The sequence below is a fragment of the Oncorhynchus mykiss genome, chromosome 20 (assembly GCF_013265735.2).
Source record: "Oncorhynchus mykiss isolate Arlee chromosome 20, USDA_OmykA_1.1, whole genome shotgun sequence".
NCBI classification, from domain to species: domain Eukaryota; kingdom Metazoa; phylum Chordata; class Actinopteri; order Salmoniformes; family Salmonidae; genus Oncorhynchus; species Oncorhynchus mykiss.
The window spans coordinates 22,595,981-22,615,411 of NC_048584.1; the positions used below are offsets into that span (position 1 = coordinate 22,595,981).

General features: G+C 40.1%; 3 protein-coding genes across 3 annotated transcripts; 1 reads left to right on the plus strand and 2 right to left on the minus strand.

The window, feature by feature from the left end:
- The first annotated feature begins 4,505 nt into the window (after nucleotides 1–4,505).
- Nucleotides 4,506–5,561, plus strand: LOC110499168 (hemoglobin subunit alpha-2-like). Its single transcript, XM_021576120.2, has 3 exons — nucleotides 4,506–4,698; nucleotides 4,986–5,193; nucleotides 5,343–5,561. Exons 1-3 carry the CDS (start codon nucleotides 4,604–4,606, stop codon nucleotides 5,469–5,471), a joined length of 432 nt encoding a protein of 143 aa, XP_021431795.1. The 5' UTR covers nucleotides 4,506–4,603; the 3' UTR covers nucleotides 5,472–5,561.
- Nucleotides 5,562–7,615: 2,054 nt separating this feature from the next.
- Nucleotides 7,616–11,953, minus strand: aqp8a.2 (aquaporin 8a, tandem duplicate 2). The gene is made up of 5 exons (XM_021576122.2): nucleotides 11,573–11,953; nucleotides 11,141–11,267; nucleotides 10,620–10,834; nucleotides 10,215–10,349; nucleotides 7,616–7,897 (listed from the first exon to the last, which is right to left on the minus strand). Exons 1-5 carry the CDS (start codon nucleotides 11,830–11,832, stop codon nucleotides 7,855–7,857), a joined length of 780 nt encoding a protein of 259 aa, XP_021431797.1. The 5' UTR covers nucleotides 11,833–11,953; the 3' UTR covers nucleotides 7,616–7,854.
- Nucleotides 11,954–12,730: 777 nt separating this feature from the next.
- On the minus strand, nucleotides 12,731–19,084 carry aqp8a.1 (aquaporin 8a, tandem duplicate 1). The gene is made up of 5 exons (XM_021576121.2): nucleotides 18,757–19,084; nucleotides 18,419–18,545; nucleotides 15,265–15,479; nucleotides 13,048–13,182; nucleotides 12,731–12,828 (listed from the first exon to the last, which is right to left on the minus strand). The coding sequence occupies exons 1-5, from the start codon at nucleotides 19,032–19,034 to the stop codon at nucleotides 12,786–12,788; spliced, it is 798 nt and encodes a 265-aa protein (XP_021431796.2). The 5' UTR covers nucleotides 19,035–19,084; the 3' UTR covers nucleotides 12,731–12,785.
- Between the last annotated feature and the right edge of the window lie 347 nt (nucleotides 19,085–19,431).

The window sequence follows — 19,431 nt, forward strand, 5'->3', positions numbered from 1 at the left end:
GACTGCTTAACCCGTGATGCGCTATTTGATTCATGCTCGACAATATCGCTCATCCCTCAAACATTGTTCAATGATCTCAAAATGGCTGTTGGTTAAAAATTGAGCTATGAGACACTAGACTCAGAGGTTTCACTCAGACTACCTCGCCTCTCACAATGCGACTCATGCTGAAACTACACTTCCAAGGTGTATCGCTTGTTCACCCTGTGTATGGTTACCAGCCTCAACACTGAACCACTGCTACTCGGAGCAGACTTGATGGATCGTTTGGTCCCACTGATGGATTTGAAAAACAGCCAATTGTGGTCACATGTAACCATGTCATCTCCACTGACCACACTGTCTTCTCCTAACGCTGGCTGCAACACAGTCATCCACAAGGATTATCTGTCAACAGGACCCCTTGGGGAAAAGACGTTTTGATAACTCTTGGTGCAGAATCTGACTCAAGCAGATATTACGATATCTCAGCACAAACAATCAGCACACCTGATAGACTATTATTTTCATGATTTCCAGCAAGCAGTCTCTGTGAGTGAGCAACTTCCCTCCCCCTTGGGGTCATGTGGTACTGTAGCTAAGATGAAATTCTCTTGTCCTTCAGACACTTCCACAAGCACTGCGGCCATCTCAGGAAAAAAAGCATCAACGTTCAGAGTGGACTCTGCTTCCAATGATACATTTTCCGCTTTGAGGGGGACTGAACTAGATGGTGTAAGACACATTGATTTGTAGTAAAACCACTACAAGTCCCCTTGGCATATGGCTTGAGGTGGGCACTGATTTTTACTGACACACAGTCATTGACATGGAAATTATCTTATGACGTCAGACTCACTCTGCCCAGTTTGCAGCCTACCAGGATAATTGGTTTTCTTGCCCTTGGCATGTGCGTTTCTGCAAGCATAAACGCACATGCACAACATAACATTTAATGAGGATTTATACTAAAACCACTTAAGGGTCTGAGCAAAATACCAGTAGACTGTCCGAAGCTAGTGCCTTACCAGTAGGCACTACCAGTAGACTGTCCGAAGCTAGTGCCTTACAGCTGTAGCCTTATCATGTAGTTATCAACTTAGGATAGTGCCCCCGCCCAATACATTTTTGGGGCTGCCTCTCGGGCTTCCTACATCATCGTGCCAACTCCATTCGCCGGTCTCCCTCCTCACACTGCTCCAGAGAATCGCAGGCGGGCTCCGGCACTCTCCATGAGTCGACCGACCACCTGTCTATCTCGTCCCAAGTTGTGATATAGTCCAGATCTCGCTCCCATGTCCAGGAGTCCTGCGATCGCTGCTGCTGCTGCCCGTTACCACGCTGCTTGGTCCTTTTGTGGTGGGTGGTTCTGTAACGGCCGTCGTCGGTGGAAGAAGGAGAGGACCAAAACGCAGCGTGGTTAGTGTTCATCTTATTTAATGAAAAAAATTGAACACTGAATAACAAACAAACATCCGAAACAGTTCTGTCTGGTGCAGACACACAAAGACTGAAAATAACCACCCACAAAACACAATTGAAAACAGGCTACCTAAATATGGTTCTCAATCAGGGACAACGATTGACAGCTGCCTCTGATTGAGAACCATACCAGGCCAAAAACAGAAATAGAAAATCATAGAAAAACTAACATAGACAACACACCCAACTCAAGCCCTGACCATACTAAAACAAAGACAAAACAAAGGAACTAAGGTCAGAACGTGACAGTAGTAACCAAAAAAGTGTTAAACAAACTAAAATATATTTTACATTTGAAATTCTTCAATTAGCCACCCCTTGCCTTGATGACAGCTTTGCACACTCTTGGAATTCTCTCAACCAGCTTAACCTGGAATGCTTTTCCAACAGTCTTGACTTGTTGGCTACTTTTCCTTCACTCTGCGGTCCAACTCATCCCAAACCATCTCAATTGGGCTGAGGTCATCTGATGCAGCACTCTCATCATTCTCCGTCTTGGTCAAATAGCCCTTACACAGCCTGGAGGTGTGTTGGGTCATTGTCCTGTTGAAAAACAAATGATAGTCCCACTAAGCCCAAACCAGTTGGGATGGCGTTTCACTGCAGAATGCTTGGTAGCCATGCTGGTTATGTGTGCCTTGAATTCTAAATAAATCACAGACAGCGTCACCAGCAAAGCACACCAGCAAATCACACCCACACCATAACACCTCCTCCTCCATGCTTTAAGGTGGGAAATACACATGCAGAGATCACCCGTTCACCCACACGTGTGGCAGTTGGAACCAAAAATCTCAAATTTGGACTCATCAGACCAAAGGACAAATTTCCACCGGTCTAATGTCCATTGCTCATGCTTCTTGGCCTAAGCAAGTCTCTTCTTATTATTGGTGTCCTTTAGTAGTGGTTTCTTTGCAGCAATTTGACCACGAAGGCCTTATTCAGTCCGTCTCCTCTGAACAGTTGATGTTGAGATGTGTCTGCTACTTGAACTCTGTGACGCATTTATTTGGGCTGTAATTTCGGAGGCTGTTAACTCTGATGAATTTATCCTCTGCAGCAGAGGTGACTCTGGGTCTTCCATTCTGGTAACGTTACGGATTACATTTACAAATTGTTTATATTCCCTTACATGTAACGGATTACTCCCCAACCGTGATTGCATAATACATTTGACATCATGAACAAATTAGCGAATGGATGTCAACATTCTACAGAGTTGTGCAGGCTGTTGCTGGCCATAAAACACGTGACAAACATTAATTTGATTATTAATACATAAAACATACAAAAACAAAACTACGAAGTGATGCACCTATATGTATTTCTTTACTGAGAAGAAACAGTGGGCTATAAAACGCATATCAATGCACCATGGATGGAATGCGCCCAAAAAAAAATGTACTGTCAAAATAAATGCATTGTTGTCTTTTGAGCCATTAACAGTTAATATGCATTTGTCAAAGTTTTTACTTTAAATTGGCATTATTTCACTGTAGTTTTTGTCATATTGATATCCGTCATGCAAAACACCCATAATTCCAGAAATGTTTAATCCCCTGCTAAAATTGTTTTTCGTTTTGTTTGATACAATTGACATCCACTTACGCGTAGGCTACATATAGCAAAAGCTATTCGGTTTGGTGAAGGAAACTGCCCCATATTCATTTTTTAAATACGTTTGACATATTTGCCACAATTTTTAATTGTCCATAAGGGGAAATATTCAAGTTTCTTATACCAGATCCATACATGAGTTATATGATTACGGTAGCCTACATGACGTGATCCACAGCAACCTGTTCCATGCAGGCCCCTGCAGCAGCTGGCCCTGGCCTCTCCAGCTGTGACATACGTAGGGTTTTAGAAGATAAGAATGACAACACGTACAGATGTAGGATCTTATTTTGAACCAGTTTGCTACAGCAGGAAACATTATCCCGCATCAAACAGGAAATATGAATTATTATGTGGATTATAATTCATGGACATTTTTTTAGAGGTTGATACATTTTTCGTAAAGGAAAATCAAGTCTGAAATTCTAAAATTCAGAAGCTTTTTTAAACCTCAAATGCACTACAAGTTTGGCAAAATTATCCGGCAACAGGGTGATCTAATAAAGATCCTACATCTGTAGTGTTATCTTTAAGCACATACAGTAGGCCCACACACGATCTCAGAAGGTCTATGAGTGAAAGGCGAATATATGCGTTTTACATTTATTTCATGAAAGCATCCCAATAAAATGTATAACCATATGTCTCTCCACTGTGGCTATACTGTTCCCAAGCAGAGTATTCCTCATCATCACATAGGCAGGCAAGTGTAGGAGATGGCAGCTGCCACATACATAACACATTCATAAAGACAGTTACATAACATTTCATTTCCTCAGTATCACGATACCAGCCACTTTCATTCTAGAAATCATTATATTCGTTGAGAACCTAGCGAATGTTGGTCTTCATTCTGTTTTTTCCCCCATCTGTTAATATCAAGTCACCACTCCTCTGTTAGCAACTCAATCAATTATAAAACGGTCACTTTTCTATCTTCTTAATTGTGCACCATTTTAAGAAAGTAGAAATTGGTGCAAAGTATCATCTATTTTCATAAGAACAGATCAATTGTCATACTTGGGTTATTGTCAAATAGCAAGCAGCAGTAAGTATTCGCCATCGTTATATTGTGTAAGATATATTATTGCATTATAACAGATCATATCTGTTTCGTCGTAAGATATCAAAGTCCCTATTTTCAAAAAAAGTAGAATACATTTTTAGAGAAGTGTTTCTAGGCTATATTTAGCTCTAATAGATAGAGCGGCAACGCATAGCAATGAACTTGGTTACTCCTATATGTATATGTAAAACGCGTAAGGATGTGTTGTGTTTCCATACATAGCCTAAAGCGATAAGGCAAGACAACACCCTAAATTCACAGAACTGATGCTCCATCTCACTCCATAATTTTACTCAATTATCTCATCATAGCCAATAGAAAACGAGTAGAGGTGTGGTTTGGTGACATGTGTGTCTTGGGCCATAAAATAGGTGTCGGGATCCGTCTAACTCCAGACCCTTCTAAAGCTTCATTCATCCTCTGAATATCTTGTGTGGTACAGCAGAACCTCTTGCCAAAATGAGCCTGTCAGCGAAGGAAAAAGTAATCGTCAAGGACTTCTTTGCGAAAGTCTCCAGCCGGTCCGACGAGATCGGCGCCGAGGCTCTCGCCAGGTAAAGATGGAGATACTTTATCATCAGTTAGGCTACAACGGGGTGGAGTCTATCTAAACTCGTTCGATTTATAGAAATTGTATTAGACATTATTGTATTAAACAATTATAATATAATAGGATCTAACAGGCCTATATGAATTTTAAAAAATACAAACCAGTTCCTGAAATTGACTGCATGGCTGATACTTGTCAGATACAGAGTGTTATTGGTACTGAGTATTGATATGCTCGACAGAACAATTACCACTTACCCTAAGCAATCATTTCTATCCTTCCTCCATGCAGGTTGATCGTGGTGTACCCCCAGACCAAGTCTTACTTCGCCCACTGGAAGGACCTGAGCCCCAACGGCGCTCCGGTTAGGAAGCACGGCATCACGGTCATGGGTGGCGTGTACGAGGCGGTGAGCAAGATCGATGACCTGGCCGGTGGTCTTCTGAACCTGAGCGAGCTGCACGCCTTCGTTCTTAGAGTTGACCCCGTCAACTTCAAGGTAATTTTCACAAACTATAGCCAATGTAACCATATGCTCTATAGGCGTATGGGCCATGTATTAGCCTACCTATAACGTTTGCAGAAGGTGTCATTGCACTTTTCTCAGCATAATCAAACGGACTCTTTGCTCTGTTTGTCCCTCGTCAGATTCTGTCCCACTGCATCATGGTGGTCTTGTCCATGCTGTTCGCCGAGGAGTTCACCCCTCAGATCCATGTTGCGGTGGACAAGTTCCTCGCCCTGGTGGCCCTGGCTCTGTCCGAGAAGTACCGCTAAAAGACCAATCAGCACTCACACCCGATGTGGTCCTCAGTGTGGAAATAAAAGGTCTTCTTTACTGAGAAATAAAAAGTGCAATCAATGAAATCGAAAGTTTCGATGGTCTTTCTTCGTACTTTTGTAAAAAAAAAATATGAAAAAAAAAGGATGTTTGTGAGTTAGCTAGCTATAAAAAGAGGATGTCATAGTCGACAATAAGATATTAAAAAAATTGGAGTCACAAACTATAAAGCAAAGACTTTCTACTAATTTCATTTAAAAAAATAGCAAATGTTATGAATGACACTATTAAATTACAATACTACTTATCCCAATAAATTGAAATGATCGCAAAATGACTTATAATCAATATTAATAGCTATGCTATACTAATAACAAAATTTCGATTGGTAGTGCATGCTGGGTGCTTTTCGAATGCTCAAAGCGCTTTTACATAATAATTTAGAGGGGGAATTTATACCTCATTCACTAGGACTGTAGTAGATCAACGTGACTTGTAAAACTATTCTACATATATCTGCGAAAGAAGTGTGGAATTCCAAGCAAACAACACGAATTAAAGCTCATGTGAAATTGTAATGGAGTCACTTCAACAATTTAAGAAACTAACAAATACACTGAGATAAATGAATTAAATGTAATGAAAATTACCACAATAAAGAGTATTTCTGAATTATTAAAATAGATTTAGCATAGACTTCTGTATTTCATGAGTGGAAACCTTCAGATTAACATATATATATATATATATATTTTTTTTTATTAATAATGATTCAAATAACAAAAAAAGTATTTAGATAAAAATAATAGATAACAAACATTTATTTTTTTTATGTCATTTTTTAGATTTATCACATTGGTTGCCTTACAATAGTAGAATGAAATAAAAGCCTGTCTGTTTTTGATGTAGGCTATTCTTAACATTTTGATGGGTAACTGTACGTTTACTGTACTTACTGTACTTACTGTATTCACTGTAGCCTACTTACTGTACTTAGGCTACTGTATAGGTCATACTGAGCCAGAACATCAACCATATAGCCGTTTTGAACTAAACACAAGGGGTTGCTATATTGTATTAAACAATTTACTATATGTATTTAAATATGTATTTTGTATTATTATATATGATTATTTATAATCATATACTGCTACCCAAGACTTCTGGTTGTTCCTTCTATCGGTTCGGTTGCCAGAAACGTGACACAGTCATTCAGTCTTTTTGTTCTGTATCTATGGAGGCGACCCAGTCGTTCGTTCTAAATATTCTATTGCCATACTGGCTGGCAACGTTCTTGTACTCTAGCTGCTGGCTGATGTTCTGACCGTGGTAGTCGCTGGGAGGATGTGCAACAACTTCCCATCCTCCCAGAGCATCTTTCCAGAAGTTATTGTCCTTGGTCGTGTCCGCTCTGGGCAAGTGGTACCACTACAAGCCCCTTCCCTCCATTCTCTCGACTAGGATTGGCTGGAGAGATGTCTCTGTCCAGTCGCAACAGCATAAAAAACAACACGTTTTGTTGCTTTCTTTTGACTTTGTTAATGTTGTTTGATGAGAAGGCTTGATGAGCTAAGAAAAGTCGAAGTGAGAATATACCGAAATTGTTTTATGATGAATAGCTTTAGGTCTACCAGTAAATTAAACTATATGATATTGAACTCTATTCAAAAGTGTGCCTCTTGGTAGACCTACTTCGAAGCAAACAAAAATAGAGAAATAACGAAAATATCGCAATATTTTTCATTAAGCAAATCATATACGCAATCAAACATGTAAGTAAGCATATTTACATGCTTTATTTGGGTGTACATTGGTGGTGATGAATGCTAAGTAAGCCCAATACTGTAGTAGGCCTATAATGCGTCATTAAAAGAGAGGTCAATTTCAGCAGCTGAAACAGCGCCGCCCAGGTGAAGTTTGACGTGCGGTCTTGCTATTAAATCACCAACACAGCGGGCAGCGCCATATGGTCCGATCTGCACAATGCTATTAGCGCTGGTTTTGTATTGTTGCCAGAGACCAATACATCCAGAAATGCAAAATGAAACAACAAATGGACCAGTTGGGTCATGCCCAACAGGGGGGGGGGGGGGGGGGGGGGGGGTGCTTTTGCAGCAGTTACAATCATCTTTAGAGGGCATCCACATCTTTATCTTTTAATTTAAAGGAAAAGCACGAAAGCAAACTGGAATCAGAGAGTACAATAAGAGTTATATTAGTACAATATGACATCTCCTATCTGCTGACATTTACAAACCAGATTCATAGTCTTTCAAATTAAACAGAAATTCCAGTCTAAATTCACGTTTCTTAGGAAAAAAAAGCTTTATAATATGACAAAAAGGTAAGTGACTTGCACAGGACATGTAGAGTAGGATGTCACTTCATGATGACTCGTGTCTTCTCATCTCCAAGCACAAGTCTGGAAAAGAAAAGTGGATATTTTACTCAAAATCACAACAGAAACTAGACACGGATAAAGATATCACACTAGCAACATAAGGTATTTTGGGGGGCGGCCAGGATGCCAAGACAACGACCAAGACAACGACCAAGATCGACGACCACCACATACGCACATAGTTTTGCTTAATATGATTGGTCTGCCTAATATGAATAGCTTGCCTAATTGCTTACACATAACTTAAAACCATCTAATGTACAAACGTGTTTAATCCATAAATCCAGTTGACACAGATGTCAGGACAGAATTCTGGGCCTCAGGAACTGACAATCCAACCTTGAACTTGCTAAAATGCTGAACACCACTCTCTGTTCCGGACAACATGACCAAGTAGCAGAAGTCTAACTGTTGTTAGACAGTTCAACTTACAGTTGTATCAGTGTCATATCTACAATGTCTTCAGAAAGTATTCATACCCCTTGATTTAGTCCACATTTTGTTATGTTACATCCTGCCTGACTTTAAAATGGATGACATTTATATTGTTTCTCTCACCCATCTACACACAATACCCCACAATGGCATAGTGAAAACATGTTTTTAGAAATTTTTGCAAATTTATTGAAATCTAAATGCAGAAATAACTAATTTACATAAGTATTCACACCCATGAGTCAATACTTTGTAGAAGCACCTTTGGCAGTGATTTCAGCTGTGAGTCTTTCTTTGTAAGTCTATAAGAAGTTTGCACACCAGGATTGTACAATATTTGCACATAGTTATTTTTAAAATTCTTCAAGCTCTGTCAAGTTGGTTGTTGATCATTGCTAGACAGCCATTTTCAAGTCTTGCCACAGATTTTCAAGCCAATTTAAGTCACAACTGTAACCAGGCCACTCAAGAACATCCAATGTCATATTGATAAGCAACTCCAGTGTATGTTTGGCCTTGTGTTACAATTCTTCAATCTCTGTCAAGTTGGTTGTTGATCATTGCTAGACAGCAGACTTAACCAGGTTTTCCTCTAGGATTTTGCCTGTGCTTAGCTCTATCCCGCTTCTTTTTATTTAAAACCTCCCTAGTCCTTGCCAATGACAAGCATACCCATAACGTGATGCAGCCACCACCATGCTTGAAAATCTGAAGAGTGGTACTCAGTGATGTGTTGTGTTGGATTTGCACCAAACATAACACTTTGTATTCAGGACATAAAGTTAATTTATTTGGCAAATTATTGGCAGTTTTACAATCATGTCTGATTGCAAACAGGGCACACATTTTGGATGTTTTAAATTCTGTACAGGCTTCCTTCTTTTCACTCTGTCATTTTGGTTTGTATTGTGGAGTAACTACAATGTTGTTGAACTATCCTCAGTTTTCTCCTATCACAGCCATTCAATTCTGAAACTGTTTTAAAGTCACCATTGGTCTCATGGTGAAATCCCTGAGTGGTTTCCTTCCTCTCTAGCAAATTAGTTAGAAAGGACGCATGTATCTTTGTTACTCATGTACTAACAGATGCCCTTTGCAGGCATTAGAAAACATCCCTGGTGTTTGTGGTTGAATCTGTGTTTGAAATTCACTGCTCGATTGAGGGACCTTACAGGTAATTGTACTGTATATGTGTGGGGTACAGAGATGAGGTCGTCATAAAAACATTGTGTGAAACATTATTATTGCACAAAGAGTGAGTCCATGCAACTTATTATGTGACTTGTAAAGCAAACGTGAACTCCTAAACTTATTTAGGCTTGCCATAAAAAAGGTTTGGCACGAGACGTTTCAGCTTTTCATGTTTAATTCATTTGGAAAAATGTGTAAAAACATAATTCCACTTTGACATTATGGGGTATTGTGTGTAGGCCAGTAGTATAAAATCTCAAGTTAATCCATTTTAAATTCAGGGTGTTTCATAATAAAATGTGGAACTCAAGTGGTGTGAATACTTTCGGAAGGCACCGATTTTTTATTAATTCAGAATGATTATATAGTCTTGAGACTCAGAAGCATATTTTGCGTTTTGACCATTTGTGTTTTAGCCATGCTCTTTAGCCACCATGCTATTGGCCTTGGTCTTTTAGCCCCTGGTACTAGTAGCCTTTGCAGTTTTACATAACCACCTGTATCCAGAAAGCTCTGTATTAAACTTTTTACCTTTACAAAGTCAACTTGCTACTGCAAAATTTGATCTATAGTATGCAGGATATCAAGTACATTGTAGAAGGATGTATATATTTTCGTAAATGTAAATGTATGGAATTTGAAAAAAGAAAAAAAAAACACATTACAGGTTTGAACATATTTTATGTGATGGCCTATCTACTGTGTCTCTCACCTCACTAGTCCTGCTGCCAGTAGACCTCCTGTGATAGGACCAGCCCAGTAAACCCAATGGTAGGTCCAGTAGTTGGCCATTACCGCTGGCCCCAGAGCCCTGGCTGGGTTCAGACAGGTCCCAGACACATCCCCCCTGCACCAGCACACAGACAGGTTAAGTGCTTAAGTACTAATATCTAGGATAACAGTCAACGCCAACTTTAGAGAAATCAGAGATGCTGTTTGGTAAAGGGGATATTATCTGGCACATGATACAAACTTGGCAATATGTCTGAAACTGACTATTGGTGAATTCTGAGCATGTGGGTATTGCAATAGTCTAGAATTCTTAGGGCAGGCTTAAAAAGGTAATATTGGATTCTTAAATATTGTACAATTCAATAAATATCTTCTCTCAACTCACCCTGCCAGAATGTTGATGATGACAGTACAGCCTACCAGGAAAGGCACCATTGGGCTTTTGCTCTTTGCATTGACCGCCCCTAGCAATACTACCATGGTAACCAGGCACGTCATGGCGATCTCTCCAAATATGGCTCCCGCCAGCTGGTCCTCTGTATGGAGGATAGTAAACGCCGCTCCGGTGGCGTTGGCATAGTTCTCCTTTGATGTCATCATCTGAGGGACAGTATACATCAGTCAACTGCTGACCTGCATATTGCAGGAGGTAAGCACAGCAGTACACCACTTCACATTAGTGACAAATGTATTCATAAAAGCTCTAGGCCTATACAAATAATTGATTGATTGATTTTCTTAACTTTATAAGAATGCCTTTCCCTGATTTTGTCCCCAGGCTCAATGAGAGCCGGCTGGTGGAAGAGATGAACCTTTCCACTATAGAATTAGAAGCTGTTCCCCATTTGTACCACTGAACCTGTTCATTAGAGGTTACCGCAGGTGAACATTAATAACTCAACTGACCTTTGACATGGCAGCTCCCAGCACCCCTCCTAATAACTGGCTGATAAGGTATGGGACGACCATGAACAGTTTCATGCCGCCACACAGGTAGATAGCAATGGTGAAGGGAGGGTTGAAATGGGATCCACTGCATGAAGAGAAGGATCTAGTAAGCTGCATTAAAAAAGCCTACACACTGATATAATTATTCAAATTCAATTGTATAAAATGATTTGCTTCTATAACAAACTATTTTTCATACATATATTTTTTCAGATCATTTTTTATCCAAAATACATTTCATTCCAATTTATATCTTGAGAAAATAAGAAATAGTTATCTGCACAGTAGACCATTAGCTTGCTGCAAGCAAAGCTTTAAGTTGCATGAAAAAGCCAGGTGAGGTAAGATCACACAGTTAAGATCAACCAGAGCAGTACAGATGAGTCCTACCTGATCTGATCCATGCATGCCACCATGACAGCCACAGCCAGGCCATGGACCAGCGCCGGCTGTACCCTGCCTGCAGACTCAACGTTCTCAATGACCGACACACACCCGATGAAGACAAAGAACATGGTTCCCACCACCTCTGCCAGGCAGGGTTGGATGATGCGCTCAAACGTGTTGGGAGGCCGAACCGGGGGAGGCTTCTTGGTGCCACTCATCAGAGTCGAGTGTCCCTCATCCAGCTCCATTTTCTCAACTCCCATTGTGTCTGTCCGGACCTCAAGAGTAAATCTGACTGTCCGTCTGACTGTCTAGTTGAAGTGTCTGAGATACAAGTGAGCGACTTATGATAGTGTCTTGACAATTTATAATCACTGGCGGTCTATATTGATATTGCCTCATTGTTTGACCCACTGACCATAAACCTTAGCAGGGCAATTTCTAGACATATTTTATTCTGCTCCTTGACCTCATTCTGATAGAGGCAGTTCATACCAGTTCAACAAAGGACTTCTTAGCCTGAAGTGTGCCCAACAGCTTTACAAGACAGCATGAGAGGGAGGCAACGTCATGTTCATGCCTTGCAAATCGATAAGGGTAAATAAACTTCAGTTGGCTACGGCTACCAGGTTAAAAGTGTCTCGATAAAGGTCACTTTGTCACAATCTGAAAGTTAAATGGGAGGACATTGACAAGGTCACCTACTCACAACACTTTCTATATCGACATATTTTACATTTGAGACACTGTCATAGACAGGGATGCATTTATTGTCAATAAATTATATATATATATATATATATATATATATATGCATGCAAGCTGAAGTGTGATTTGACCAAATTTGGTCAGTGAGTTCAATGCCTCTGTTGAGTTCTGGAAGTTATTACACCACCTATCATGTAATAAAATAGTCATAAACTATTAATGTTTTCCATTTAAGAACTTTGAACCAAACATATCAACAATGATTGATGGACTGAATGGCCAGAAAGGATCATAGGTTTGAATGTAATGTATTTATGCAAACAGTTTTTGTTTTATAGTTCACTACAGTTCAATACAATATGATGTGTACGACAAGATGGGAACTGCAAAGGTTCTGCAAGCTATAGAGGGCAATACAATACTTGGGAAGACAATGACATTGTTTTTTTTTTAAAAATCATGGCAAACACATAGTCAAAAAGGCTCCCGTTGCTCCGAGGCGGTACATTCACTTCAGAACAAGACGAGTTTTCTGGTCTCCCAACAACAACCTGTGTACAAAAATCTGAACTAAATAATAGTAAACAATACATTAATCACAATGCGATGAAGAAATATTCTCCTAGTGACTGTATTCAGTATGACTATAACATGCTGAAACCGTATGGAAATGCAGTGCCATTTTAGTGCCTATTTTAGGCAATAATCTATGGCCTAAGGGTAATACAATCTATAAATGGGTAATGAAAGCTGGGCGTGCTGTATCCTACCTGACCAAGCTGCCGGTGATAAGGGCCCCTGCCATCGGTCCCACCCAGTAGATCCAGTGGTACTCCCAGTAGTTAGCTACCACTGCAGGGCCAAACGCCCGCGCTGGGTTCATACACCCTCCAGATGCTGACCCTCTGAAAGACCAATGGGACAAACACATCTGGTTACTATATTGATAGAACTATGCATTACATTAGATCAATTCATGTATTCATATAATTAATCATTATCAGGCAGGCAGTGATGTCAATGGCAATGCCCTCTTTGTTTCTGCTGTGACATTTCTTGTTGTTGTCGATAACAACAAATAGCACAGCAGAAATAGTATCGAAACTGTTCTGCTGCGAACACTTGTCATTTCAAAACACCATTCATCACCAAACCATTTGATGTTGTAAATTTAGTGTGGGAAAGGAGGAAAAATGATTGTTGTCGATAAATAATGACAAACCTCCTGGCATTGCCAACATATGGAAAGCTACTGAGGATGGTAGCTGACTCGAGAACCTCTCCCATCTGTCATATCTTTAATCTGAACCTAGAGGAAAGTCTTTGTCCTCAGGTCTGGAGTGAAGCCAAAGTCATTCAATAATAGCATTCAATAGCTACCCAATAGTGGTAAACCGGCCTTGACTGGTTCTAACTGCATACCTATCCGCTTGCTGTCAGCTCTTAGCAAACTGTTGGAAAAAAAGGTGTTTGACCAAATACAATACTACTTCTTTGTAAACAAATTAACAACAGACTTTCAGCATGCTTATAGAGAAAAGCACTCAGCATGTACTGCACTGACACAAATGACTAATGATTGGTTGAAAGAAATTGATAATAAGAAGATTGTGGAAGCTGTACTGTTAGATTCCTGTACAGCATTTGATATTATTGATCATAACCTGTTGTTGAGAAAACTTGTGTGCTATGGCTTTTTCAAATCTGCCATATCGCGGATTCAGAGCTATCTATCTAATAGAACTCAAAGGGTTTTCTTTAATGGAAGCTTCTCTAATGTCAAACATGTAAAGTGTGGTGTACTACTGGGCAGTGCTCTAGGCCCTCTACTCTTTTCTATTTTTACCAATGACTTGCCACTGACATTGAATAAAGCATGTGTGTCCATGTATGCTGATGATTCAACCATATATGCATCAGCAACCAAAGCTAATGAAGTCACTGAAACCCTTAACAAAGAGTTGCAGTCTGTTTTGGAATGCGTGGCCAGTAATAAACTGGTCCTCGACATCTCTAAAATCTCTAAGAGCATTGTATTTGTTACAAATCATTCCCTAAGTTCTTCACCTTAGCTGAATCTGGTAATGAATGGTGTGGCTGTTGAAAAAGTTTAGGAGACTAAATTACTTGCTGTTACCTTAGATTGTAAACTGTCATTGTCAAAACATATACTGTAGATTCAATGGTTGTAAAGATGGGGAGAGGTCTGTCCGTAATAGGCTCTAGTTTTATATTTTCTTGATTATTGTCCAGTCATTTCTTTTAAGTGCTGCAAAGAAAGACCTAGTTAAGCTGCAGCTGGCCCAGAACCGTGCGGCACGTCTTGCTCTTCATTGTATTCAGAGGGCTAATATTAATACTATGTATGTCAGTCTCTCTTGGCAAAGAGTTGAGGAAAGACTGACTGCATCAATTCTTGATTTTATAAGAAACATTAATGTGTTGGAAATTCCAAATTGTTTGCATAGTCCACTTACACACAGCACTGACACAAACACGTACCCCACCAGACATGCCAACCGGGGTCTTTTCACAGTCCCCAGGTCCAGCAATTTTTTTCAAGGAAACTTACAGTATTATACAGAGCCATGATTGCATGAAACTCCCTTCCATCATATATAGCGCAAGTGGACAGCAAACCTGGTTTCAAAAACAAATAAAGCAACACCTCTCCTCCATGTGACCTACTTGCTGTGTGTATGTACTGATGTGTATGTAGAACTGATAGATGCACACACACGCTACATGTTAATGCTTTAAATGTATGCAAATTGTAAAGCCTTTTGTCTGTAATGTATTTTTCGTTATGTGTCGGATCCCATTAAGACTAGCTGTCACCATTGGCGTCAGCTAACAGTGATCCTATTAAATCTAAATCTAAACCATCTATCATGACAATGCATTACATACTGTAGGCCTCAGGTGTTTCCAAACAATCTGTATCTATTGACATTCATGGGTCTCCATAGATTTTCCTCAGCCCTTACCCAGCCAGTATGTTAGCAGTCACAGTGAGCCCGATGCAGAGTGGGGCCAGTGGTGTACGGGTCCTGCCGTTCACAGCCCCCATACAGACCACTAGGGACAGGAAGAGGGTCATGACTATCTCTGCTACGGTGGCACTGCCGATCACTCCGCTGGTTTTAACCACGTTGAACACTCCCCCTGCTGCACTGGCATAGCTGATGGTGGAGGATGCTGCCTGAGGAACATCACAACATCTGTACGATTAGATTGGGATTACATTGGGTTATATTTCCTTTTATTAAACACAATCAGAAGGTCTTTTGTTTATTCATAGATCCGAATGCTTTTGAAAAAATGATTAGGCCTATTTTAATATCCAAGCTGAACAAAGATGTACATCATTCACGTGTTTTATTCCAAGAAAACAGCACATGGAGACTGTTTCTCAAAACATGTTTGTTTGCTATCGTTTGAATCAGAGTTTGATTATTTGCCACATTGTGTTTTGGTCATTTGGTCCAGTTGGTTTCACATTGCCAAATGTCGAACAAACTAAAATATGTAGGCTATACAAAACTATGTGTGATGCAAGTCATTTGTTTATTGGACAGAAATGCTCACGTTAAATCCATCTATGATCATATGGAGCAACACGTTTGTGTCCCAATCTTCATATTGCATTCGCTTTGTAACATGAGCGATAGCTGCTCTATAATACCTGCCAAGTGCAGTGAATAGGGGAGACTGGGGCTGGTTCTCTTATCATTGGTTGGTACTAACGTAGCCTATTACTCCAATCGAGAGGGTGCTCTGTAACCTAGTCATTTTAGAATGAATGTGTGCGACTTATTTGCAAGAGGTCATCTGGTCAATTCATATTAGCATATCTAAATATTGAGGAGCAGGGATTCTGTGTTTTTACATGAGCTGAAAGTAAAACATTCATGTCTTGATGTTTTAATTGTTTGAATTATAGGAGTAGGCTATCCTTGAACAATTCATTTATATTGTTGAAAAGATGAAAGGAAGAGCCATAGATAGACTATTTCAAACTGATTTCTAAATTGTTGCCAGGGTAAGCCATGTGGAAATTAGCATCATAGGCCATACCAGAGGAAGATGTTTTGGGGTGGGGGCGCTGAATTTATTTTGCTGGCTGGGGGGGGGGGGGGGTGGGGGACAGGCGAAAAACATTAAACATTTAAACACTTGCACTTGCTAGCAAATTTGTCCTATTTAGCTAGCGTTCTGTTTCTAGCTAATTTGTCCTGGGATATAAACATTGATTTGTTATATTACCTGAAATACGCAAAGTCCTCTACTCCGACAATGAATCCACACATAAAATGGTCAACCGAATCGTTTCTAGTCATCTCTCCTCCTTCTAGGCTTTTTCTTCTCTTGACTTTATATTGCGGTTGGCAACTTTCATAAATTAAGTACCGCCACTGACCTCGTTCGTCTTTCAATCACCCACGTGGGTATAACCAATGAGGAGATGGCACGTGGGTACCTTCTTCTATAAACCAATGAGGAGATGGGAGAGGCAGGACTTGCAGCGCAATCTGCGTCACTAATAGAACTGACTTCTATTTTAGCCAATGTCTTATTCAATGTCTTCTTGGTAAGCAACTCCAGTGTAGATTTGGCCTTGTGTTTTAGGTTAATGCCCGGCTGAAAGGGGAATTTGTCTCCCAGTATCTCTTGGAAAGCAGACTGAACCAGATTTTCCTCCCTGTGCTTAGCTCTATTCCGTTTTATCCTAAAAAAATCACCCTAGTCCTTGCCAATGACAAGCACACCCATAACATGATGCAGCCAACACCATGCTTGAAAATATGATTTGGACTCAGTGATGAGTTGGACTCAGTGATGTGTTGTGTTGAATTTGCCCCAAATATAACGCTTTGTATTCAGGACATATTTCTTTGACACATTTTGACAAATTATTTTTGCGCCTTATTGCAAAAATGATGCATGTTTTGGAGTATTTTTTATTCTGTAGAGCCTTTCTTATTTTCACTCTGTCATTTAGGTTAGTATTGTGGAGTAATTACAATGTTGTTGATCCATCCTCCATTCGTTTTCTCCTATAACAGCCATTATTAAACTATGTAACTGTTTAAAATCGCCATTGGTCTCATGGTGAAATCCCTGAGCGGTTTCTTTCCTCTCCGGCAACTGAGTTAGGAAGGACGCCTGCATTTTGTAGTGACTGGGTGTATTGATACACCATCTAAAGTGTAATGAATAACTTCATCATGCTCAAAAGTGCGTTCAATGTCATTTATTTTGTCATTTTACCCATCTACCAATAGGTGCCCTTCTTTGAGTCTGTATTTGAAATTCACTGCTCGGCTGAGGGACACTACAGATATGTGTGGGGTACAGAGACGAGGTAGTCATTAAAAAAAAGTCAAAAAGTGTGAATACTTTCTGAAGGCACTGTACTGTATTACAAAAGTAATATTGAATTGTGTTTGGTTGACAACACAACCAAACATCAACATTATAAGGAGATGTATCTACTGCATGGATAGTTCCATCTGAGCCACGGGCTTAATCCCATTCTTTACCTTTTATTTTTGGTTGAGTTGGAGAATACAACATATCATTTGTTAACTTGCTTACAAGTTATTTGGCTATTTATTGTATTTCAAAAGTGATATTGAATTATGCTTGGTTGTCAACACAACCAAGTATTGACATTTTAAAGGAGATGTATCTTCTGCTTGGATAGTTCCTTCTGTGCCACTGACTCAGTCTGGCTTTAATTCCAGTTTGTCTACAAATTAATAACTGATATGACGGATTCATGTCTCCATCGCAACCAAAAATCCAGAGAACAGAACAAAATCAAATCAAAATTTCATTGCACTTTAAAGTTTGATTTATTCCTATTCTTTAATTTAGATTTTTGGTTTTGATGGAGACGTGAATCCTGAAAACAACAGTTTATCATGATGACTTTTTTCAAAACCAATGTATTTTCCACGTGTCACAATACACTGACAAATTACGTTGAAACAACATTGATTCAACCAGTTTGTGCCCGGTGGGTTATTTGGTTTACACCCCAGTACGGTTAGTGTTCCCACCTGTCCAATCTAACCAAATTTAGGGGTTAATCGCTCCATAGTTCGAAAAAAAAACTTGGTGTGAAAGCCCCCTTACCTTTGCCAAGCCAGCCCCAATCATTCCCCCCACCATCTGGGAGAGTATATATGGCCCCAGTAGGATGACGTCCAGTCCTCCACTGATGCACACACTCACAGACACAGCTGGGTTGAAGTGGCCACCGCTGGATTCCGAAAGAATTAGGAGGTGTACAATCACATTGAAAAAATGTAAAACATTGACAAAAGAGATTCATACACGTATTACAGCTATAAATCTCAATTCATGTGAACAAAATTCTATTTTAGCCCAAAGTTGAAATCATTCATAAAAACATCCTAATACTTTCTGACCTTAGAGGAGGGAGATGTTAACAGGTGTCAGCATGTCCTCACCTGATCTCTCCCAGCACAGCGATAACAATCATCAGCGCCAGCCCATGAGCCAGAGCAGGCTGGAGGCTCCCCGGAACGCCGGCATTCTCAATAACAGACCCGCATCCCACGAAGATGAAAAGGGCGCATCCCACCACCTCAGCCAAGCACGGTTGGATATATCTCTCAAAGGTGGTAACTAGCTTTCTGGAGTTGAAAACCTCTGAACCTGGCCCTGACTCCACAGTGTCAGTCCCAGCCACGATGAAGAGCTCTGTCTTTGACTCTTTCACGGACATGTTGCTCAGCTGACTCCTGCTGCTCTCTGTGTGTCACATACACCTGCTCTGTTAAGTGGTCAGCCAGAGCATGATACATGCCGTGATAAAAGTGCAGACAGGAGAGGCAGGACCGTCATATTGGGGTGGTCTCAGGATATGTGTGGGAGTATTCATATCGCCAACACCCCTTAATATGGTGACATGTTTTGGCACACATCCCCATTTCTGAGTATAGTAATAGCCGTAGTGTTTGTGGTTATTGTAGTGGATGAAGCATTGATGATGGAAAGACGAGGATTAGCTTATCAGGGTAACACAGCAGTAATAAATCGTGTTCATAATTAGCCTAGTAAGTAGGCATAGCTGCTAAAGAACAATATCAAGTGTGTTGAATTGTCCTACTTGCCTACTCTGT

Coding starts and splice junctions, on each gene's coding strand:
- LOC110499168 (XM_021576120.2), top strand. CDS start 4,604: ATGAGCCTGTCAGCGAAGGAAAAAGTAATCGTCAAGGACTTCTTTGCG. Junction 4,699..4,985: donor GGCGCCGAGGCTCTCGCCAG/GTAAAGATGGAG, acceptor TCCTCCATGCAG/GTTGATCGTGGTGTACCCCC. Junction 5,194..5,342: donor TTGACCCCGTCAACTTCAAG/GTAATTTTCACA, acceptor GTCCCTCGTCAG/ATTCTGTCCCACTGCATCAT.
- aqp8a.2 (XM_021576122.2), bottom strand. CDS start 11,832: ATGGGAGTTGAGAAAATGGAGCTGGATGAGGGACACTCGACTCTGATG. Junction 10,835..11,140: donor TGGGAGCTGCCATGTCAAAG/GTCAGTTGAGTT, acceptor ACTGTCCCTCAG/ATGATGACATCAAAGGAGAA. Junction 10,350..10,619: donor ATCATCAACATTCTGGCAGG/GTGAGTTGAGAG, acceptor GTGCTGGTGCAG/GGGGGATGTGTCTGGGACCT.
- aqp8a.1 (XM_021576121.2), bottom strand. CDS start 19,034: ATGTCCGTGAAAGAGTCAAAGACAGAGCTCTTCATCGTGGCTGGGACT. Junction 18,546..18,756: donor GCTGTGCTGGGAGAGATCAG/GTGAGGACATGC, acceptor TTCGGAATCCAG/CGGTGGCCACTTCAACCCAG. Junction 15,480..18,418: donor TTGGGGCTGGCTTGGCAAAG/GTAAGGGGGCTT, acceptor GATGTTCCTCAG/GCAGCATCCTCCACCATCAG.